Source organism: Barbus barbus (assembly GCF_936440315.1).
Source record: "Barbus barbus genome assembly, chromosome: 2".
Lineage (NCBI taxonomy): Eukaryota > Metazoa > Chordata > Actinopteri > Cypriniformes > Cyprinidae > Barbus > Barbus barbus.
Genome location: NC_136730.1, coordinates 36,061,940 through 36,079,562, shown reverse-complemented (window position 1 = coordinate 36,079,562; position 17,623 = coordinate 36,061,940). Strand labels below are relative to the sequence as shown.

The following is a 17,623-nucleotide window of genomic DNA, read 5'->3' as shown; positions in this document are numbered from 1 at the left end:
GATTTTTTTTTTTTTACCGATACCAATTATTTGTATGTTTATGTGCCCGATAAACGATATGCAGAACCGATATTTATTTACTGTTATAAAGTAAATAAATGACTGCGTGAAGTAAGTCCATACTTCACTTTGGTTTTTCCTCCTTTCAGTCATCTTAACAAAAAATGTTTTGAGAATTAGCAGTCTTTCATGCAGGGCTCCAGACTCATTCTTCCCACTGATCTCACTTTTGCGACTAACTTTCTCAGTTGGTCGCACGAGCACATAATTTGGTTGCAATTTGTTTTTTTGTTTTTGCACATTTGATTAATCAATGCATGCTGATGAACTTTTATCATAGTTTATAGTTATATGGTAACGAAAGTGTTCAACATTCAACTCGTTCTTTTTCATCTGTATTATTTGTGATTTAAATTTTGTGAACAGGATTTCCTTTTTTTCGTGCGCTTTCACTTTCAAATTCGCGATCTTGGTATCACATTTTACAAGAAAAGATAATTGTCTGTTTTGCTTATATCTATACACCTTTCATTTTTTAAGAATAAAACAAAAGACGGATTCATTGTTATTCTTAATTAAAAAGCACAACAACAATAAAACAGTACGTTGACAATGACAAACTAAAAAAGCCCCTAAGGCTGTCGGGATCACGTAACGTGTTAGCGGTCGTTACCGAGACGATTTAACAGAAATCAAAACACAGAACCACAGGTAATTAATGTGAAATTAGACTTTTTTTAATCGAGGCATTATTTTTACTGGCCCCACCGGGCTAGTGGTTGGAGCGATCTGGTGGCCCTGACGGTTTTAAAAGTACGTCCGGGCCACCGGGCCATTTATATTGTCGACCCCAGATATCGGTTGATCTCTACTTATGTCCCTTGCCAGTGTCCCTGCACGGAGGAGTCGCACGGTTGAATCGATGGTCTTTACACTCTTCGGTCTTCACATGAGGGCTGCCGCGGTATACTAACCTTTTTTTTTAATACCTGTTTGACAAAATGGAAATTAAATTCAGCTGAACAAACTTTACTGTTTATCACAACAAAGGGCTAAGCAAGTGGTTGACACTGACAAGGTACGAGATAAAACGCAACTTCCGCACGTCTCAACACGTTTAGTTTAATGTTTAGTCATTCTTATTGTATTACTAAGTAAAATCAATCATGTAGAAGGCAGGCAGTCTTATATATTATGTATTCATCTCTATTATGTAATAAAAACCAGGAACTAGTAAACAAGTCATTTTGGCAAATTGATTTCAGTGAAAGCTGCTTTTGGATTAATGAGCAAGTTCTGAGGTCTAAAATTTGCAGTATGTTTTTAATTGTACAGTGACCTCTTATGTCAAAAGATCAAGGAAAATTTTAAATTCATAACCCCTTTAAGTCTGGCTTTTTACAGTTTCAAGGAAAGTCTAAAGATGGAAAATGGTTACTGGTTAAGCCAAAAAGTGGGTTTAATTTTTTAACCCAAGACCTGCACATAAAAAAGCAAAACCTATACCAACAAGCACCAGTACAGTCCTACTAAGAGAGTTGCTTTGAGGCATAGGGGTAAAGTGCATAGCACAATAGGCACTGCCATCTACAAAAAATAAGTTCAGTCCTGCTCTGACTAGCAGTGTACAACAAACATACACAAACAGAGAGAAAGCCAAACTGTGGAGTGCACAAAAGAATGCATTTGTAATGGTTCATTATTAATTTTTCAAACTTGGTCAGACAGAATTTTCGCCTGGTAGACGCTATAACAAACCAGAATACAGATAACAACTTCAACTAGCAACCATTTAAAACACTGGTTGCTAGTTTAAGTTATTATCTGTATAATAGCAGCACTCTAGAATACCCTAGAAACCCGCTGTGCTCTACACATTTGTACACAATTAATCTCAGTTCTAGCAATGCATATGAAAGACCTGTTTTGGCGAAGACAGCAAAGCATCAAATAGACAACTTGACTTACAAGTGTCTTCGTGTCAACAAGCTTGAGCTCCCTCTAAATTTGGAATCATACAGTTAAAAAAATTAGTTTGGTGCTGTATTTAACACACAGTTTGTCCCTGTGGTGGTAGTGATGAAAAGTTTGGGCACAATTTATTGCAATGCAGAGAAGCGAAGCCACAAAAAGAGAGCACAGCACATTAGTAGCAGTGGTCATTCGCCATTCAACAATCTGTCAGTTCACTAGCCAAATTGTCCAAACACATCCACCTATGGAAATTATCATATTCCAAATCAGGTAAACATTATAATGCAGCCAAAGATATTTTATGAGAGATATCTTTAGTTTGGCTCACTAGTTTAATTTGTCAGGTGACACACAAGTAACTAATAGTTCATTAATGACCCATCAGTATTTTACCAAATTTATCATCTCTAAGAGCAACTTAAGGTCACCTCACTAATAAGATGTTACTTGGTTACCTGCCATGTAGCAGTAGCTTACTGAGCACTAATTACAGGTTTTAGCCTACCCTGATCATGAGGTTAAATGCATGGCTCTCAAAAACATAATTTTGTGACAAATACTGTGACGGCTGTTTAAACTCTTATATGGTAAGCAACATTTATCCCATGAACTCTGGAACAGCAGCTGGTTTGATATCAAAGTAGAAAACTACAAGCTGGAATGCAGTATTGTGTCTCTAAATTAAAATCACAATTTGCCTAAGCTCTAATGCCAAAATAAAAAGAAAGTTACCCCTTATAGATGTTCATAATGGTAATGTTCAGACTTCTTTCAATTGACTCAAGTTTCAACTAAATTAATCAACTTTTCTTTGTTTCTCAATGTATTCTCATATTCAGTTAACGTATGCGGTACAATTTTCAGCTTAACGCATTAAAAATATTTTTTTGATATATTTTTCAAACGCGCACTCAAACTTCGCCTCAGCACCAGGCGCTAGTCAAATGAGCATGGAAAAGATACAGGTGACGAGGGAGCTTCAGTGGAACAACAGTGAACTGCGAGACAGATGAGTTGTTGTCAGGCCATATATCAGTAAAAATTAATTTTCCTGTTTATGACCAACTTTTTTTTACAAAAAATCTGATTTACGATTTAAATTGTTTTTTCCCCCCTACTTAAAATCAATCTGCCGATGACAAAGAAATTGTTCAAAACAAGTTTTAACTTCATTTTGTTTTGATTTTCCCTTCTGGGATTTAATCTGGATTTCCCCCTTGGGGTTAAAATGCAATCAGAAACAACAAGCCAAAAAGACAAGATGGCAGGCCCTGTGTGATGGAGAGACTTTAGTTGCCTTCCATCACTGCTTTACTGCGTTCGACTTGGTTTTATTTGAATGTATTTCTGATCCAGCCGAGTAGGCGTGGCAGTAAATGTACTCTTGTAAAAGTGCTAATTTTATGCTAATTCTATGTATGAGTGCATTTCAAATGTTATGATTTATTCGTTTTTGATTTGCATTATTATTTGTATTTATTTAGGCTCTTGTTTCTAAATCTCATGTATGAATCAAAGTCAAGAGTTTTTATATTATAGAAATGGTATGCTCCAATTTGGGAGAGCGGGAAACTGTGTATTTAAGATGGCCGTCACTACTGCAAAGGAGGACGGATAATGAGCTTGTGAATGGGATTGCGCTGTGAAGCATGTAAAACTCTAGCCTCAGTGAATTGGAGGGGAGTTAGTATTGTTCTTAGTACTTAGCAGTTTATACTGTTTTTATATCAATCTGTGTTGTAAACTCTCAGTTCTATTTATTTGCACATTTTTGCACATCTGCTCTACATAAACATCTTTGTGGACGCCAACTTCGCTCCGGCATTTGTGAACCTCCTTGTGGCTGCTCGGGTCCTTATCACACCCTGCCATAGTAAAAAGTGAATATGTAACTTAAAGTAACATAACATAAAATTATGTGACCCTTTTTGATAAGTTTTCTTTAAACACAAGTTTTAACATCTTGCTATTCAGTAGATATGAGGTAGTTCTGATAAAGTGTAAACAAAACATTCAACAGCATTAAATATCAGTGACTGTTTTGACGGGACGATGACAAATGGTTTGCAGATCCTCTGGACTAGAGCCATGCACGGGCCTAAAATTTAGGCCCTAGCCCGGCCCTGGCCCGAGACGCTCAGGCCCTAGCCCGGCCCACACTGAACATGATTGAAGCTTTCTAGAGTTCGCGTACAACTTCAAATGGAGTATACTTTGAAAGGCTGCACGTTCGCGTACAAAAAAACGAAGTAAAGTTAGGCCTTTAACATCTTGATGTCTATCAGCCAAACCCTATATGGCAAACGCGCGCGGGGAGGGCTGAGCTCATTCGGAGCTACTGGAGCTCAGAGGGGAGCATCGGTGGATGTTAAAAAGAAAACCGATTTTCATTCAAACAAATCGACGTAAACTACACATTCGAGTTAACCAGCCCTAGTTTACGCTTTACCATTATGCTTCTTATACATCATTACTTTATCTGAAGATTTAACATATGTATAATATATTTCACATACAATAATATTTAACTTGTAAAGTGCTTCCATGAATTTCATTTTTTATTTGTCCAGCCAAATTAAGTATAGGTAGGACACTGGAAATTTGGCAATTAGCTTAAACTATCCATGTATGTTTGAGCTGTCTCAACTGAAAATATCTTGCTCTGACATATCTTAAAATAGGTCAATGTCATTGTTCTGTGTCAAGATGCACACCTTAATGTTTTCTTCCAAGGTATTTTTGTAAAAGTTGCTAAAATATCTTAATTTAACTAAGGCCTAGTCCTGGCTTTAAGCTAAACCCTGTTTGTGAAACTGGGCCTAGATGTTGTAGTAATGAAGATTATCTAGATTAAAAAATTGTGAGCTCAAACTTGATTTTTTACCCCTATTTTGAAGTTACTGTACTCTGCCTTTGCATTGTCTGCAAAACAAAGAAGTCACACCAAGGAAAAAGACAATAACTTCCACATTATCAATATTTGGTTGCTGATCACCATTTACAAAATCGTTACAGTAACACCTGTATAAAATCTTCTGATCATGGGCTATCTCATATAGGCTACTGCATACAAATGTGACTGTATTAACCCTTTGGGGCCGGCTGTATCGCCGGTGATACGAACTCGTTTTTTTTAAGATAAGTGCAAAAGACACTAAAAATGCTCTGTTGATTTTGGTCACACAAATAAGTTTTATACATCAATCGAAACTGTTAAGTGTCTACTTTTTTTTTTTTGAGTACACTCACGATTACAACAAAACTTTGTGGTTTTGGGGAAAAAAGAAAACAAACAGGGTGCGCTCTCTGTCTTCTCCGTCTCCGCGATCTGTTTATAGTAACGCGTCACTAAAATGAAGTGTAACTCAGCAAATACTCAACACAGAAACATGAGAGTTATCTCTATAGAAAGCCTGAAGTGTCTTTCAACTGAAGTAAGTCGAAAACAAATGTTGTCGAAAACAAATGTTCTGTGATAAAGTAATCCGTATGAAACCGACACGATGTTCAGTCTGTCCAGTCTAACTCATTATTTCTAATGAGATCCCGCCCCCTCGTGTTCACATGTAAATCACCACGTGACCCGCGCGCGCTTGGAGACGCCCAACAGCAAACAAACAGTCACGAGACTCTGTTCATCTCTGCTACTGTTCGTTTCTGGAAGAAGACGCGCTGAGTAAAGGCTGGATTTACCTCAGAATAATAGCAAGAGTTCATCCAGAAGACATCGATCGATCTGATAAGTAAGTAATGCTTCTTTTTTGCATTAGTTAGTGTGTTATTGTGACAAACCTGAACGCGTTTAGTTGGGTTTTTCCCAAACGACAACATGATGAATGCTACACATCTAAGAATGTTTAATGTTCACAAATAGATCTAATATCGTGCTAAAGAATAACAATTAGTTTCTCAGATATAAAATATCATTTTTTTTAAATGGTACAAAGTACATCCTTTTGTAGTTCACAGCATACATGAGTCTATGGCTGCAGAATCATAACAGCTTCTATAAAATTGTTTTTTGACCATAAGCAAACTAAAAAGTTAAACATGTGAGTGGATACCGTTTTGCAACCAATTTATTTGCTATGCTCAGTAACGTAAAAGAATGCTAGACATCGCGTAATTGCTTTTATATGGACTTGAATGAAAATAGTCAAACCTAAAAGAACGACTTGTGGATTGATGTGAACGCTAGTAAGCAGGAATGCTCAGAATGCTTGTGGATTAAGCATCTCCAGCGACGTTTGTCGCCATGGATTGATTTTATCGGGTTACAAGATAGGATATGGATTTAATTGCAAACTGTTAGTACTGATTTTATAATTGATCTTGCTACGGCATTCTAGTCCACATGCGTCCAACTAGAAGCGACAGCCTGGTGAATAATCTGCATTATAAAAAGTAAATAATAATAATATAAAATTTTTAAAAGTTATTCATGATTATGTATTGCTGCCAAGGTATCGTCTTTGCAATGCTTTGTTATATGGAGCAGTTTGGTAGATTGCGATCTAATTTGTTTGTCTAATAATCTGACAGATCAGATGTATGAAAGTATACAAGTTACACCGTAATTAAAACGCGGCAGTCTTTAATGGTCAGTAAAACAAAGGGAGAACACCTTATAACTCCAAGCTGGCACCGTAACTTCATACTGACGCACGGCTAAACAAAGGCAGAAAGCCATAACTCATTTTAAGTGTTCCAAACAAAGTGAAAGAGCCATAACTAGTGTCATATGGTGTTCTGCCTTGGTTAAGACGACCCATTATTTTCTTGGAAAAACAACGAAAATGACTCAAGATACTTATGCACATGATAAAGGATGTCTTGAATGTCCCAAAAAATATCAATAACCCTAATCAATAATAATTTTCGACCAAAATCAAAGTTACGGTATTTTGCCTTTGCACGGCAGAATAATAATATAGTTAAGTTACATATATTTACACACTATATATATATATATATATATATATATATATATATATATATATATATATATATATATATATAAAATACAATATAGTTATATTTAAATTAATAGGGTAAAAATATGGATCCAAGTAAACTCGTGTCAGATCTTTTTCTATATTTATTGTAATATTGAAACCAACATAATTTATATAACAAATAATAAAAAAAAAATTTAAAGAAAAAAAAAGAAGAGAGAAAATAGATTTATGTTTGATCTTCTTATTGTGCTGAAAGATAAGGAGGCCTGCAAGTTTTTTGCCAAAATATTCGGATATTTAGCACTATACTTCTATCTTACAACTGCCCCAGTTTGAGCATGATTCTTGCACAACCTTGCTTCTTCATGGATATGGTGTTTTTTGGGTGATGAGCAGTCTTGTTTTTTTTGTGCCATACCTTTTAAAATTATAGCCCAAAAGTTCAGTCTGGTTTTATAAGACCATAAAACATTTTGCCACATGGTTTTAGCAAAATTTAGGCATGCTTAGTCTTTTAGTTCTTTCTTTCTTTTTCCATGAGTAATGGTTTCCATCTGGCCACCCAACCCCACAGAATACAGGATATAGTTGATATAGCAAGTGGCCAGACGTGCATGAACCTCCTTTAAAATGTCATGAAATCTGAAAGATTTGAAAAGAAGATTTTGGGGGAAAAAAAAAACCATCAAGAAATGGGTGTGTAAAGCTGTGGAAATGTGGGATTGTACAGGGTGCAAAGTGGAAGACAACAACCAATAAAACACCGACCTACAACACACTCGCAACGAGTAATGATTTTTAACATGAAACTACAGTTCCTTTTGCTATATTTTAAAAATATAACTACAACCCCTCTCATACCTGCTCCATGTTGTTAAATAAAACTGTAATACTAAATCATTCATAATACAGTGCTGTGATTGGAAGTAGATAGTGAATAATGCAGAGATGCATACTCTCCAGCCATTCTACATTGATACGGGGGGAAAAAAAAAAAGTGTTGGTTTGGGATCAGTATTGGCTGGCACTCAGGATTGAATTGGTTCTGGAATTTAAAAAAAATAAATAAAATAAATCACTAAAGTGCACCAAAACAATCAACTGAAACTGCGGTTATGCAATCGGTACACCCACTAAAGTGATGTGGAGCAGTGGTTTTTAAACCTGGTCCTGGGAGCCCACCACTCTGCATATCTGTCTCCCCTACTTAAAGGGACAGTTCACCCAAAAATGAAAATTCTGTAATTAATTACTCATCCTCATGTCGTTCCAAACCCGTAACACCTTTGCTTATCTTCGGAACACAAATTAAGATATTTTTGACAGCTTTCTGACATTAAAATAGTCCAAATGACATCAGTGGTTCAATGTTTGTGTGCAAAGTAAACAAAAATAAGTATATTCAACAATTTCTTCTCTTCCATGTCAGTCTTCGCTACCCATTCACGAGAGTACCACTACATTGTTGAATATCTTAATTTGTGTTCTGATGTTGAACGAAGGTCTTACTTGTTTGGAACGACATGAAGGCAAGTAATTTATTACAGAATGTAAATTTTTGAGTGAACGATCCCTTTTACGCCACATGATTCAGATCACCAGCTCAATAAGCGAGGGCTCCGTGAACTCAGCACAAAATGTGCAGAGCAGTGGGTCCCCAGGACCAGGACTGAAAACCTAAAATAAAATAAAGATAAAATAAAATAAGGGGAGATGGTCTAGATGTAAACTGAACTCCATGCAGTCACAGCAGAATCATTTAAAACTGGTTTAAATGGTAATGCATCTCGGGCTAACCACTTTTGATCGAATCAATGAAAATGGATCTTAATACCCAGTGAAAACAGGGCCAATGAGATCCTAATCTTTTGCAAGCTATTCGCAGGCCACGGTTTCAGCAATAAGATGTTACCAAGAAGGTGCAAAAGAAATCCAAAAGAAACATCAGATTTTTATTCAGGGTTAATCAACATCACTTAAATGATGACCGGAAGATTATAATTGCTTTTCTGTAAGAGTTGGAATGTGATTAGTTAATTCCAAACATGGTAACATGCCCCCATTATAAAAGGGTGTGCAACCGGGCAAATTTTTTCTTAAAAGTTTATATTTGTCAGCTGAATGAATTTTGGAATTTTTTGGTTTCAATATTACATTAAACGTGGAACAAGGGTGAGTGTGACTTTCAATAAGCTCTGTATGTAGGCTATGTCAGGACAGGACCATTTAAACTGTAAATTGTAAATCTGTTTTACACTAAAGATAATTGTCTTAAATTGTCATGGCAATAATGTCACAAACATTATTACATTGGGGGCTTAAAATTATTGCCATATTACAGGCTTTGTTACCTTGAAGAATACATTTTGGAGTGAAACATGATCCAGGCATTTCTTTTTAAAGTCACAATCTGTCACAATCAAGTATTAATATTATAACTCAAGAAATGGCAAATTTTTTGTTTGTTTGTTTTAAGTTTAGGAAAAAAAAAATCAGCTACGTGACTATTGATTCCACTTCTCAAACACAACATAGGCTAAACATTTTCAAGCTAGAGGGAGAGTGAGCACAACAAAAGTATTATCATGTGGTTTTGGGTTTCCCTTTCCCTTGAGCAGCCCTGCCCTCTTGCCACATGGCCTGCCTTTTGTCATACCCACAATGCTTCACGGTTACCTTTAAGCCACTCCTGAGGACGGCTCCTTTTATGATCGCATAGTCACCTGACGCAACCTTGAAGTGCAGCAGAGTAAATGTAATGAGGCACAAGGTCAGCGCACATGCACACAAACATAGAGGTGCACACAAAACCTTCAACCATAATTCAGTGATCATAATTCAGTATAATACACAGACACAAGGTAAATCTAGACAACGTCAAGGTCACTACAAATATTGATCAGTCACCTAAATGTGAACCATCTGGCCTTCACAAGCATGTCTCTCTCTCTAACCACAATAAACATGTGAAGCACGCGCATGGTATACACATATGAAACACGTTCTGACACTACAATTTTCTATATACCAAATAAACAAATTTCCACCTGTTTTGAAATGTCCCATTAGCTTGACAGGCATTTTGCTACATAAATGCTACATTAAGACTGCATTCTACTGCTACAGAGGACTGAATGGCAAGCCGTGTGAGAGCAACTATAAAATAAAAATCACACGTCAGTACACCTTGACCAAGGCAAATCTAACTCTGAACGCGTTAAAATGCCCCAGATAATTGATCCTACATTATAAACGTTTTAACATTTTATTACGTTGTTTTAATAACTGTTGGCCCTTTTTACCCCTCTCTCTCTCTATACACACACAGGGGTGAACAGTGACTTCTCTTATTAATCATCTGTAACTTCAAACAGGCGGATCCCATATTAGTGAGATTCACCTGCGCGCATACACACCCAACATCACCTAGAAGCTTTATTTCAAAAACCATAGCTATCCCAAAACTAGCGAACAACCTATTAAACGTCATATGTGCGAACTTTTAGCCCAAAATGTTGTCTAGGTATACAGCACTTTTGACACACGGCCAGTCTCCCTCCTAATGTGGCCTGTGAACGAGCTTCGTTGCATCTGTTGCATCTTTCCGAGATCGAGTAACTTCACACACAACTCGACCACAGCACACTTTTCGTGGCAACAGAAAGCAAACGACAATTCATGTTTTATCAGCAAATGTCGACTGGCTCGTGGAAATAAATACGCCTTGAAGAGAACCGCTGCGAAAATATCACATTACGAGACGACAAGCCCGAGACAATGCAACAACTCGAAGCGTTTGTCTACATTAAGCAACTTCAAACGCAGCAATACATACCAGCTGTTCAAAGCACTCGAAGACAACGCGTTGACATGTAGGCCAGTTGCAACTTCCAACCCGTCCACTCCGTCTCGAGCAAGAATAAATGTCCACTCAGCGCGAGCGCTTATAACTGGAAACTTTGTTTCTGTCCAGCGCTAGTCTGTACGGCAGTAAGTAGGCGCCATGTTTGTGTTTTGTTACTTTGGTGCGCTCTCGGGTTTCTCGGACTGACTGCTGGAGGCGGATGGACCCGCCCATGAATGACTCGCTGCTCCACATTTCCTCTCTGCACATCATAACGCCCCATATCTACAGGCTAGTGCGCACCATGATTAACAGGTGGCTGGTATAGTTATTCCCAATCCACAACACATATACAATTATAATTTTTATCAGCGTATCAATGTTTGTGGTTCCTGATTGTACGTTTACATAAATAAGTCAGAAAAGCAAAGTCAAAAGAAAACCAAATATAGAAGAGGTTTTGCAAATAAAATACTCTTTATTACAAAACATGAACAAATATGTCTGGCCAGTATTTACCCTTAATAAGTTTGTACATACTAAAGTTTAGTATAGATGTCATAAGAATTTACATGGTTCAGACAAAATTAGTGGCATTCAAATGTTTTAACGTTCTTGTTAATTAGGCTGATCAAAAGCACATCAAGCTGCATGTAAAATTCATGGCAGACACATTTTACATCATACTAGTATGTGAAAAAAGAACAGTTGTTTAAGATATGTTAGTATTCATCAAGAGTCAAATTCACTAAACTGGGCAGGGTGAGTTTCTCTGCAGGAGGAGGGGAAAAACTCTCAAGCTTGTCCAAATCAAGAGAGAAAAGCCTCTCATCAGTAGTCCACTGGTTCAAACCTGGGCTCTTCCTTGAGTGTACTGGGGACTTTTCAATATTGGAGTCGCTGAAAGGAGATTTACTTAAAGAGGCCTCAAAGCACACCTGTGCTCTCAGCAAGGGAGTTTTTCCATCAAGAGAATCAGATTCAACAGGTGATAGGATAAGTTCTTCCTCTCGCTCCTTGTTACTATGGATCTCTGCTGAGCCATCGCTGTTAAATGACAAGTCATCCTCAAAAAGGTCTGGGAGCTCCTCCTGAGCAATGCTGAATTTAATAACATCACTCGACCTTTGGCTGTTAAGAGCCTCCAGTTGTGAGGAGTCCCATGACACAGTTGAGTGGAGGGACGACCCCTGCTGGACAGGAGGAGGGGTGCCATGGGCAAGAGTAGCTGAAAATAATAGAGAAGGTTCTGGACTTGGTCTGATGCAAGGGCCATTCGCCTCAACCATAGGCGTCTTGAGCCAAGAAAGGCTGTCTTGCTGATTCCAAGTAGCTTGTTTCTTCTCAGCCATGCCTTCCTCCACAGCTTTTCTCCATGAACTTCTCACATCTTTGACTAGGGAGAATTACATTGATTTAAAGACACTTGAGATTCACAAACAACATTTCCAGTGAATGTGGCCTAAATATTTATAACTCAAATACTAATGTGTCTTATACTTAGACTCTCAGGGGTGCGGCACAGCTGTTTCCTTGCTGAAAAGGGATCAGATATGACATTTAATAACTGTCCCAGGTCAACATCACTCCTTCCATTGACTGGACTCATAATCACTGCCTCTGCAAACTGAAAAACGAAAATTAACATTGCACATGAATTTGTATAACCTCTAACAGCAAATTGTCTGCCCCGTATCTGTCCGTGGCGATTTCTCTCAATTCGCACCGGTCATCAGAGAGCAGGTTTGATATAGGGAAAACCTGTGATGGGTAGAGCACTGCTTAGGACTGCCCATGTATCGGTTTCCCGGAGAAAATTGTACAAAACACTAAAACTACAATCACAACAAGTTTAATGTGGTAAATATTCCACATACTTGACTTGCCAAGTTGTCGCACTCCAAATCTAGGATTTCAGCCTTGTTCTTTATGACAGAGGCCTTTATCTTAGAGTGCAGCTTTCTCTTGTGGGGAGCCTTACAGAAAGGAGAAAAAAAAAAAAAAGATGGAATCAAGATAGAATTAACTGCTCTCCAGAGGGTAAACTGAGGCTGAAATATACACTCACATAAAGGATTATTAGGAACACCTGTTCAATTTCTCATTAATGCAATTATCTAATCAACCAATCACATGGCAGTTGCTTCAATGCATTTAGGGGTGTGGTCCTGGTCAAGACAATCTCCTGAACTCCAAACTGAATGTCAGAATGGGAAAGAAAGGTGATTTAAGCAATTTTGAGCGTGGCATGGTTGTTGGTGCCAGACGGGCCGGTCTGAGTATTTCACAATCTGCTCAGTTACTAGGATTTTCACGCACAACCATTTCTAGGGTTTACAAAGAATGGTGTGAAAAGGGAAAAACATCCAGTATGCGGCAGTCCTGTGGGCGAAAATGCCTTGTTGATGCTAGAGGTCAGAGGAGAATGGGCCGACTGATTCAAGCTGATAGAAGAGCAACTTTGACTGAAATAACCACTCGTTACAACCGAGGTATGCAGCAAAGCATTTGTGAAGCCACAACACGCACAACCTTGAGGCGGATGGGCTACAACAGCAGAAGACCCCACCGGGTACCACTCATCTCCACTACAAATAGGAAAAAGAGGCTACAATTTTCACGAGCTCACCAAAATTGAACGGTTGAAGACTGGAAAAATGTTGCCTGGTCTGATGAGTCTCGATTTCTGTTGAGACATTCAGATGGCAGAGTCAGAATTTGGCGTAAACAGAATGAGAACATGGATCCATCATGCCTTGTTACCACTGTGCAGGCTGGTGGTGGTGGTGTAATGGTGCGGGGGATGTTTTCTTGGCACACTTTAGGCCCCTTAGTGCCAATTGGGCATCGTTTAAATGCCACGGCCTACCTGAGCATTGTTTCTGACCATGTCCATCCCTTTATGACCACCATGTACCCATCCTCTGATGGCTACTTCCAGCAGGATAATGCACCATGTCACAAAGCTCGAATCATTTCAAATTGGTTTCTTGAACATGACAATGAGTTCACTGTACTAAAATGGCCCCCACAGTCACCAGATCTCAACCCAATAGAGCATCTTTGGGATGTGGTGGAACGGGAGCTTCGTGCCCTGGATGTGCATCCCACAAATCTCCATCAACTGCAAGATGCTATCCTATCAATATGGGCCAACATTTCTAAAGAATGCTTTCAGCACCTTGTTGAATCAATGCCACGTAGAATTAAGGCAGTTCTGAAGGCGAAAGGGGGTCAAACACAGTATTAGTATGGTGTTCCTAATAATCCTTTAGGTGAGTGTACATATGACCGGTTTACAAACATGCTCTTATCTTCTATGCTACATAATTTTCAGAGATAATATATAATGCAAGCACACCTTCCATTATTTTCTTGAACTTCAGGGGTTATTACAGAGAGCAGGGTTAACTTAACATCACAAACCCCAAAACACAACAAGGAGTAACCTCATATAGCTCAGGGGTCAGGGCATGTTCATAGTGAACACACATTTTCAATAGGGTGCTGAATCTAGGAGTCATCATGGAAACAGAGGCTAAGAAGCACCTCATACTACTTAAGTAGTAATTTACATTCTTAGGGCACATCACTAAATATCCGTTAACTATGCTCGAAGCCTCTTCAATAGGGCATGTATGCACTGAATACCTCTGAAGTAAACTAACTCTAAACATAACCTGCCATGAATAAGTTGCTAACGCTCAGTTTTTGGAATAAAAATTGAGGTTATTGGTTTACTTTTCCATACACTTAACTAGATGTAGCATAACCTGCTTTCTGGAATACCCCATGATGTTGCTACCCATTTACACACTTATTTCTCCCTCTGAGATTAACAACCTGAGATGAAGTGTTTGTGCCAGCATGGATGTGGCTAATATGAAGAGGTACAAGCAGGAAAGTATAGAGCTTGGCAATACAAAACTACCTGTACTGGACTGGGTGTCTGAGTCACAGACTTAATTTTAACTGGGTAAGTCAAGGGAGTTTCACATGGTGGTGCATCACACATCACTGGTTTTGGAGAAAAGAAGCAGTCAGAGGACAGCAAGACCCCCTTATATTCATCTTCCTCAGAAATGCTGTTGAAAAAAAAAATGGTGGTTACATCCTTTTATTTATTTATTTCCATTAACATGGAACAAATGTTATCTTCCAGACTTTCTCCATTTAGAAACACTCAAATTGTGCTGTACATTTTGATTTCTGGCTCCAGGTGGCCTTCTGGTTCCAAATGGATGTCTGCCTCCATTCTCTCTGGTTTTCTTTGTGACGGCTGCTCTAGCAGTTCTCAAAAAGTGAGGGAGAGAGAAAAAAATAAAAATTACACCGCATCTACAGAAGAAAAATTACATAATGCAATCATCTAAGCTGCTAACTTACCAGGTAGTTTATATGGATATTGTAAGATGATACTAGCCTCAAAGCTAGCCTTAGAAGCTGGCTCAAATGAGAGAGGAGCCATTGGGGAGACAAAGTCAAAACCCTGTTAAAGGTTACAGAGAGCAATCATACAAACAAAATCAGAACAATAACAAAGATACACCAAACTAAATGTGCAACTTCTATATATATATATCCTGCTTTGTATAATCTGGACACTGCAAGGTTTCAGAGAAAATAAAGTGACCTGTATGGCCAAATAAGCCTGAATAACCTCAATAGCTAAATAACTCACTGCATAGATTCAAAATCATTTAAGAGATAGCTCACCCAAAAATGAAAATGCTGTCGTCATATACTCTCCCTGAAATTGTTCCAAACCTGTATGAATTTCTTTCAGCTGACTTCCATCGTACATTTTTTCATATTATGAAGGTCAGACTTCAAATGTCTGGCTACCCACATTCTTCAAAATATCTTCTATGTTCACTTCAGCAAAAGAGAGAAATTCATACAGGTTTGGAACAACTTCAGGGAGAGTATCTCACGACAGAATGTTAATTTTATGGCCGAACCATCCTTTTAATACCAAACGAAAGCAGTTATGACTCCACTTACAGCTAAAAACATTTTAAACACTTAAAAACACTTTATTTGACCCTCTAACTCTATCACTCTCTATTCTAATTCTATTCTTTACAAAAAAAAAAATAGTTTCTCTAATCTTTGTTTTCTTTGTATTTATTATACAATTAACAAAAGCAAAAAAGGTCTCTAACACTAGTTTGCTCTACTCTTTTTCTATTGTGTTCTTTTTATTATATAATAAAAAAAACCTTGCTATGTGTATTGTGTTAAGCTAATTGAGACTTGTTATAGCACTATCATTGCATATCATTGCTCTTTTGTTGATTTTGATTGCTTCCATTGTCCTCATTTGTAAATCGCTTTGGATAAAAGCATCTGCTAAATGACTAAATTATTTTAAATTAATTAATACTTACAGGATCCTCTTTAAGATAAGAGATCAGAGGTGTTTTTTTCAAACACTCTGCCCACTTATTCTCCCAATCCTCCTCCAGTCTCCCAATGGAGACCTTCATCTCTGCTGCATTCTCTTTGATTAGTTTCCGCCTGGAAAAATATCACAAATCGTAACTTCTGAACACTCCAGTTTAAGTGTTAAACTGAAACACTATAATATTGTATTCAAAAGGTAAACAACCAATATAAATCCCCATATTCATTGTGTCCATTCACTGCTTCACATGCCTTTATACTTCAGGTGACTGTGAACCCAGAGGGTGTGGTCACAGATTTAAATTGCCAACACATGAATTAAATCAGATGCTGATTAATCAGAGTCTAACTCACAAGTGACAACATTTTTTTAAATACCCACTTAGTTTTTAAGATGAAATAACCAGGGCCCGTATTCTTAAAGATTCTAAGAATCCTCTCAGAGAGCTCTTAATTTTGAACTAGGAGTCTTAGCTTAAAAGTGATTCAGAACCAATCTGAAAGCAACTTTGAGCGAAGAAAAGACAAAACATTTTATCTTAGTGAGGAGGTGGGGCTGACCCCGTTGCTAGCTATGACACACTCTTTTGAAGACTGTGATTGGTTGGTTGTCCAAGAAAGAAATAAAAGAGCGCTTTTAAGATTAGGGTCTATTATAAGCCTTCACTTTAAAATTACAGGTGTAATTTTTCTTGTTTTACCATTAACACACACACATTATATATGTATATAAATATTATTTTTTTTATTTACCATGCTGTCATACTTAACGTATTTTATAGGAAATGAACAGCGACACAATAAGGTTCTGAAAGTGCTGTAATTGTTTGTGTGATCACTTTGCTCATAGAAGTTTGTGACAGACCCAAATCATCACTGCTGCATAGTTGCATTTTTCCAGGTGGCAAATATTGTTCATTTAGTTAATGTAGTGATTACGTCCATTTCTGGCGCTATGGCATTTCTGCACGGTGTCGGAGATGTTGGCGTGTCTCTAATAAGATCGGTCACAAACGTGATCCCTGCATGATCTAATGTGTAGCATCTTAACTCAGTGTCATGCATTGTGCGCAACACATTTCTTCACGTTTCGTCCATTTTGTCCGCTGCTAAAGAAACTTTTAAGCCTCTTAAAAGTCCGTACTCCTAACATTTTTGGATCTTAAGACCTCTTTTAAGGGTTAAGATGCCTTCTGAATGACTTTTTTCTTTACTAGGATCTTTTCTTTAATTTTAAGAGAAAACACCCACATTTTTAAGAATTTTGTTAAGAGATTGTTCCTATTAACAAAATTCTAAGATTTTTCATGAATATGGGCCCAGGAGTTTTTCTGTTTGTTTGTTTTTCATTTTGTCTTTTATTGTAATGTTTAACAAACAACTTTAATAAATGACACTTCAAAAATTCTAAATGTAAGAGACAATTTAATGTTAACATTTC

At 37.6% G+C, this 17,623-nt stretch overlaps 2 protein-coding genes across 5 annotated transcripts in view; both read right to left on the bottom strand.

Moving 5' to 3' along the window:
* The window catches only part of dennd4c (DENN/MADD domain containing 4C), a 77,908-nt gene extending 66,898 nt beyond the window's left edge, over positions 1–11,010 (bottom strand). For all 3 annotated transcript variants that reach the window (XM_079440509.1, XM_079440510.1, XM_079440511.1), the window contains exon 1: positions 10,768–11,010. The gene's annotated coding sequence lies outside the window, so the exon portion shown is untranslated. The remainder of the gene's footprint in view (positions 1–10,767) is intronic.
* A 227-nt stretch (positions 11,011–11,237) lies between these two features.
* The window catches only part of LOC306885226 (HAUS augmin-like complex subunit 6), a 31,068-nt gene continuing 24,682 nt past the window's right edge, over positions 11,238–17,623 (bottom strand). For both annotated transcript variants that reach the window (XM_079441627.1, XM_079441626.1), the window contains exons 10-16: positions 16,167–16,296; positions 15,163–15,265; positions 14,976–15,069; positions 14,708–14,861; positions 12,654–12,752; positions 12,277–12,403; positions 11,238–12,172 (exon numbers count right to left, since the gene is read on the bottom strand). In XM_079441627.1, the coding sequence (XP_079297753.1) occupies positions 11,499–12,172; positions 12,277–12,403; positions 12,654–12,752; positions 14,708–14,861; positions 14,976–15,069; positions 15,163–15,265; positions 16,167–16,296 (1,381 nt within the window). In that variant the 3' untranslated portion in view covers positions 11,238–11,498. The remainder of the gene's footprint in view (positions 12,173–12,276; positions 12,404–12,653; positions 12,753–14,707; positions 14,862–14,975; positions 15,070–15,162; positions 15,266–16,166; positions 16,297–17,623) is intronic.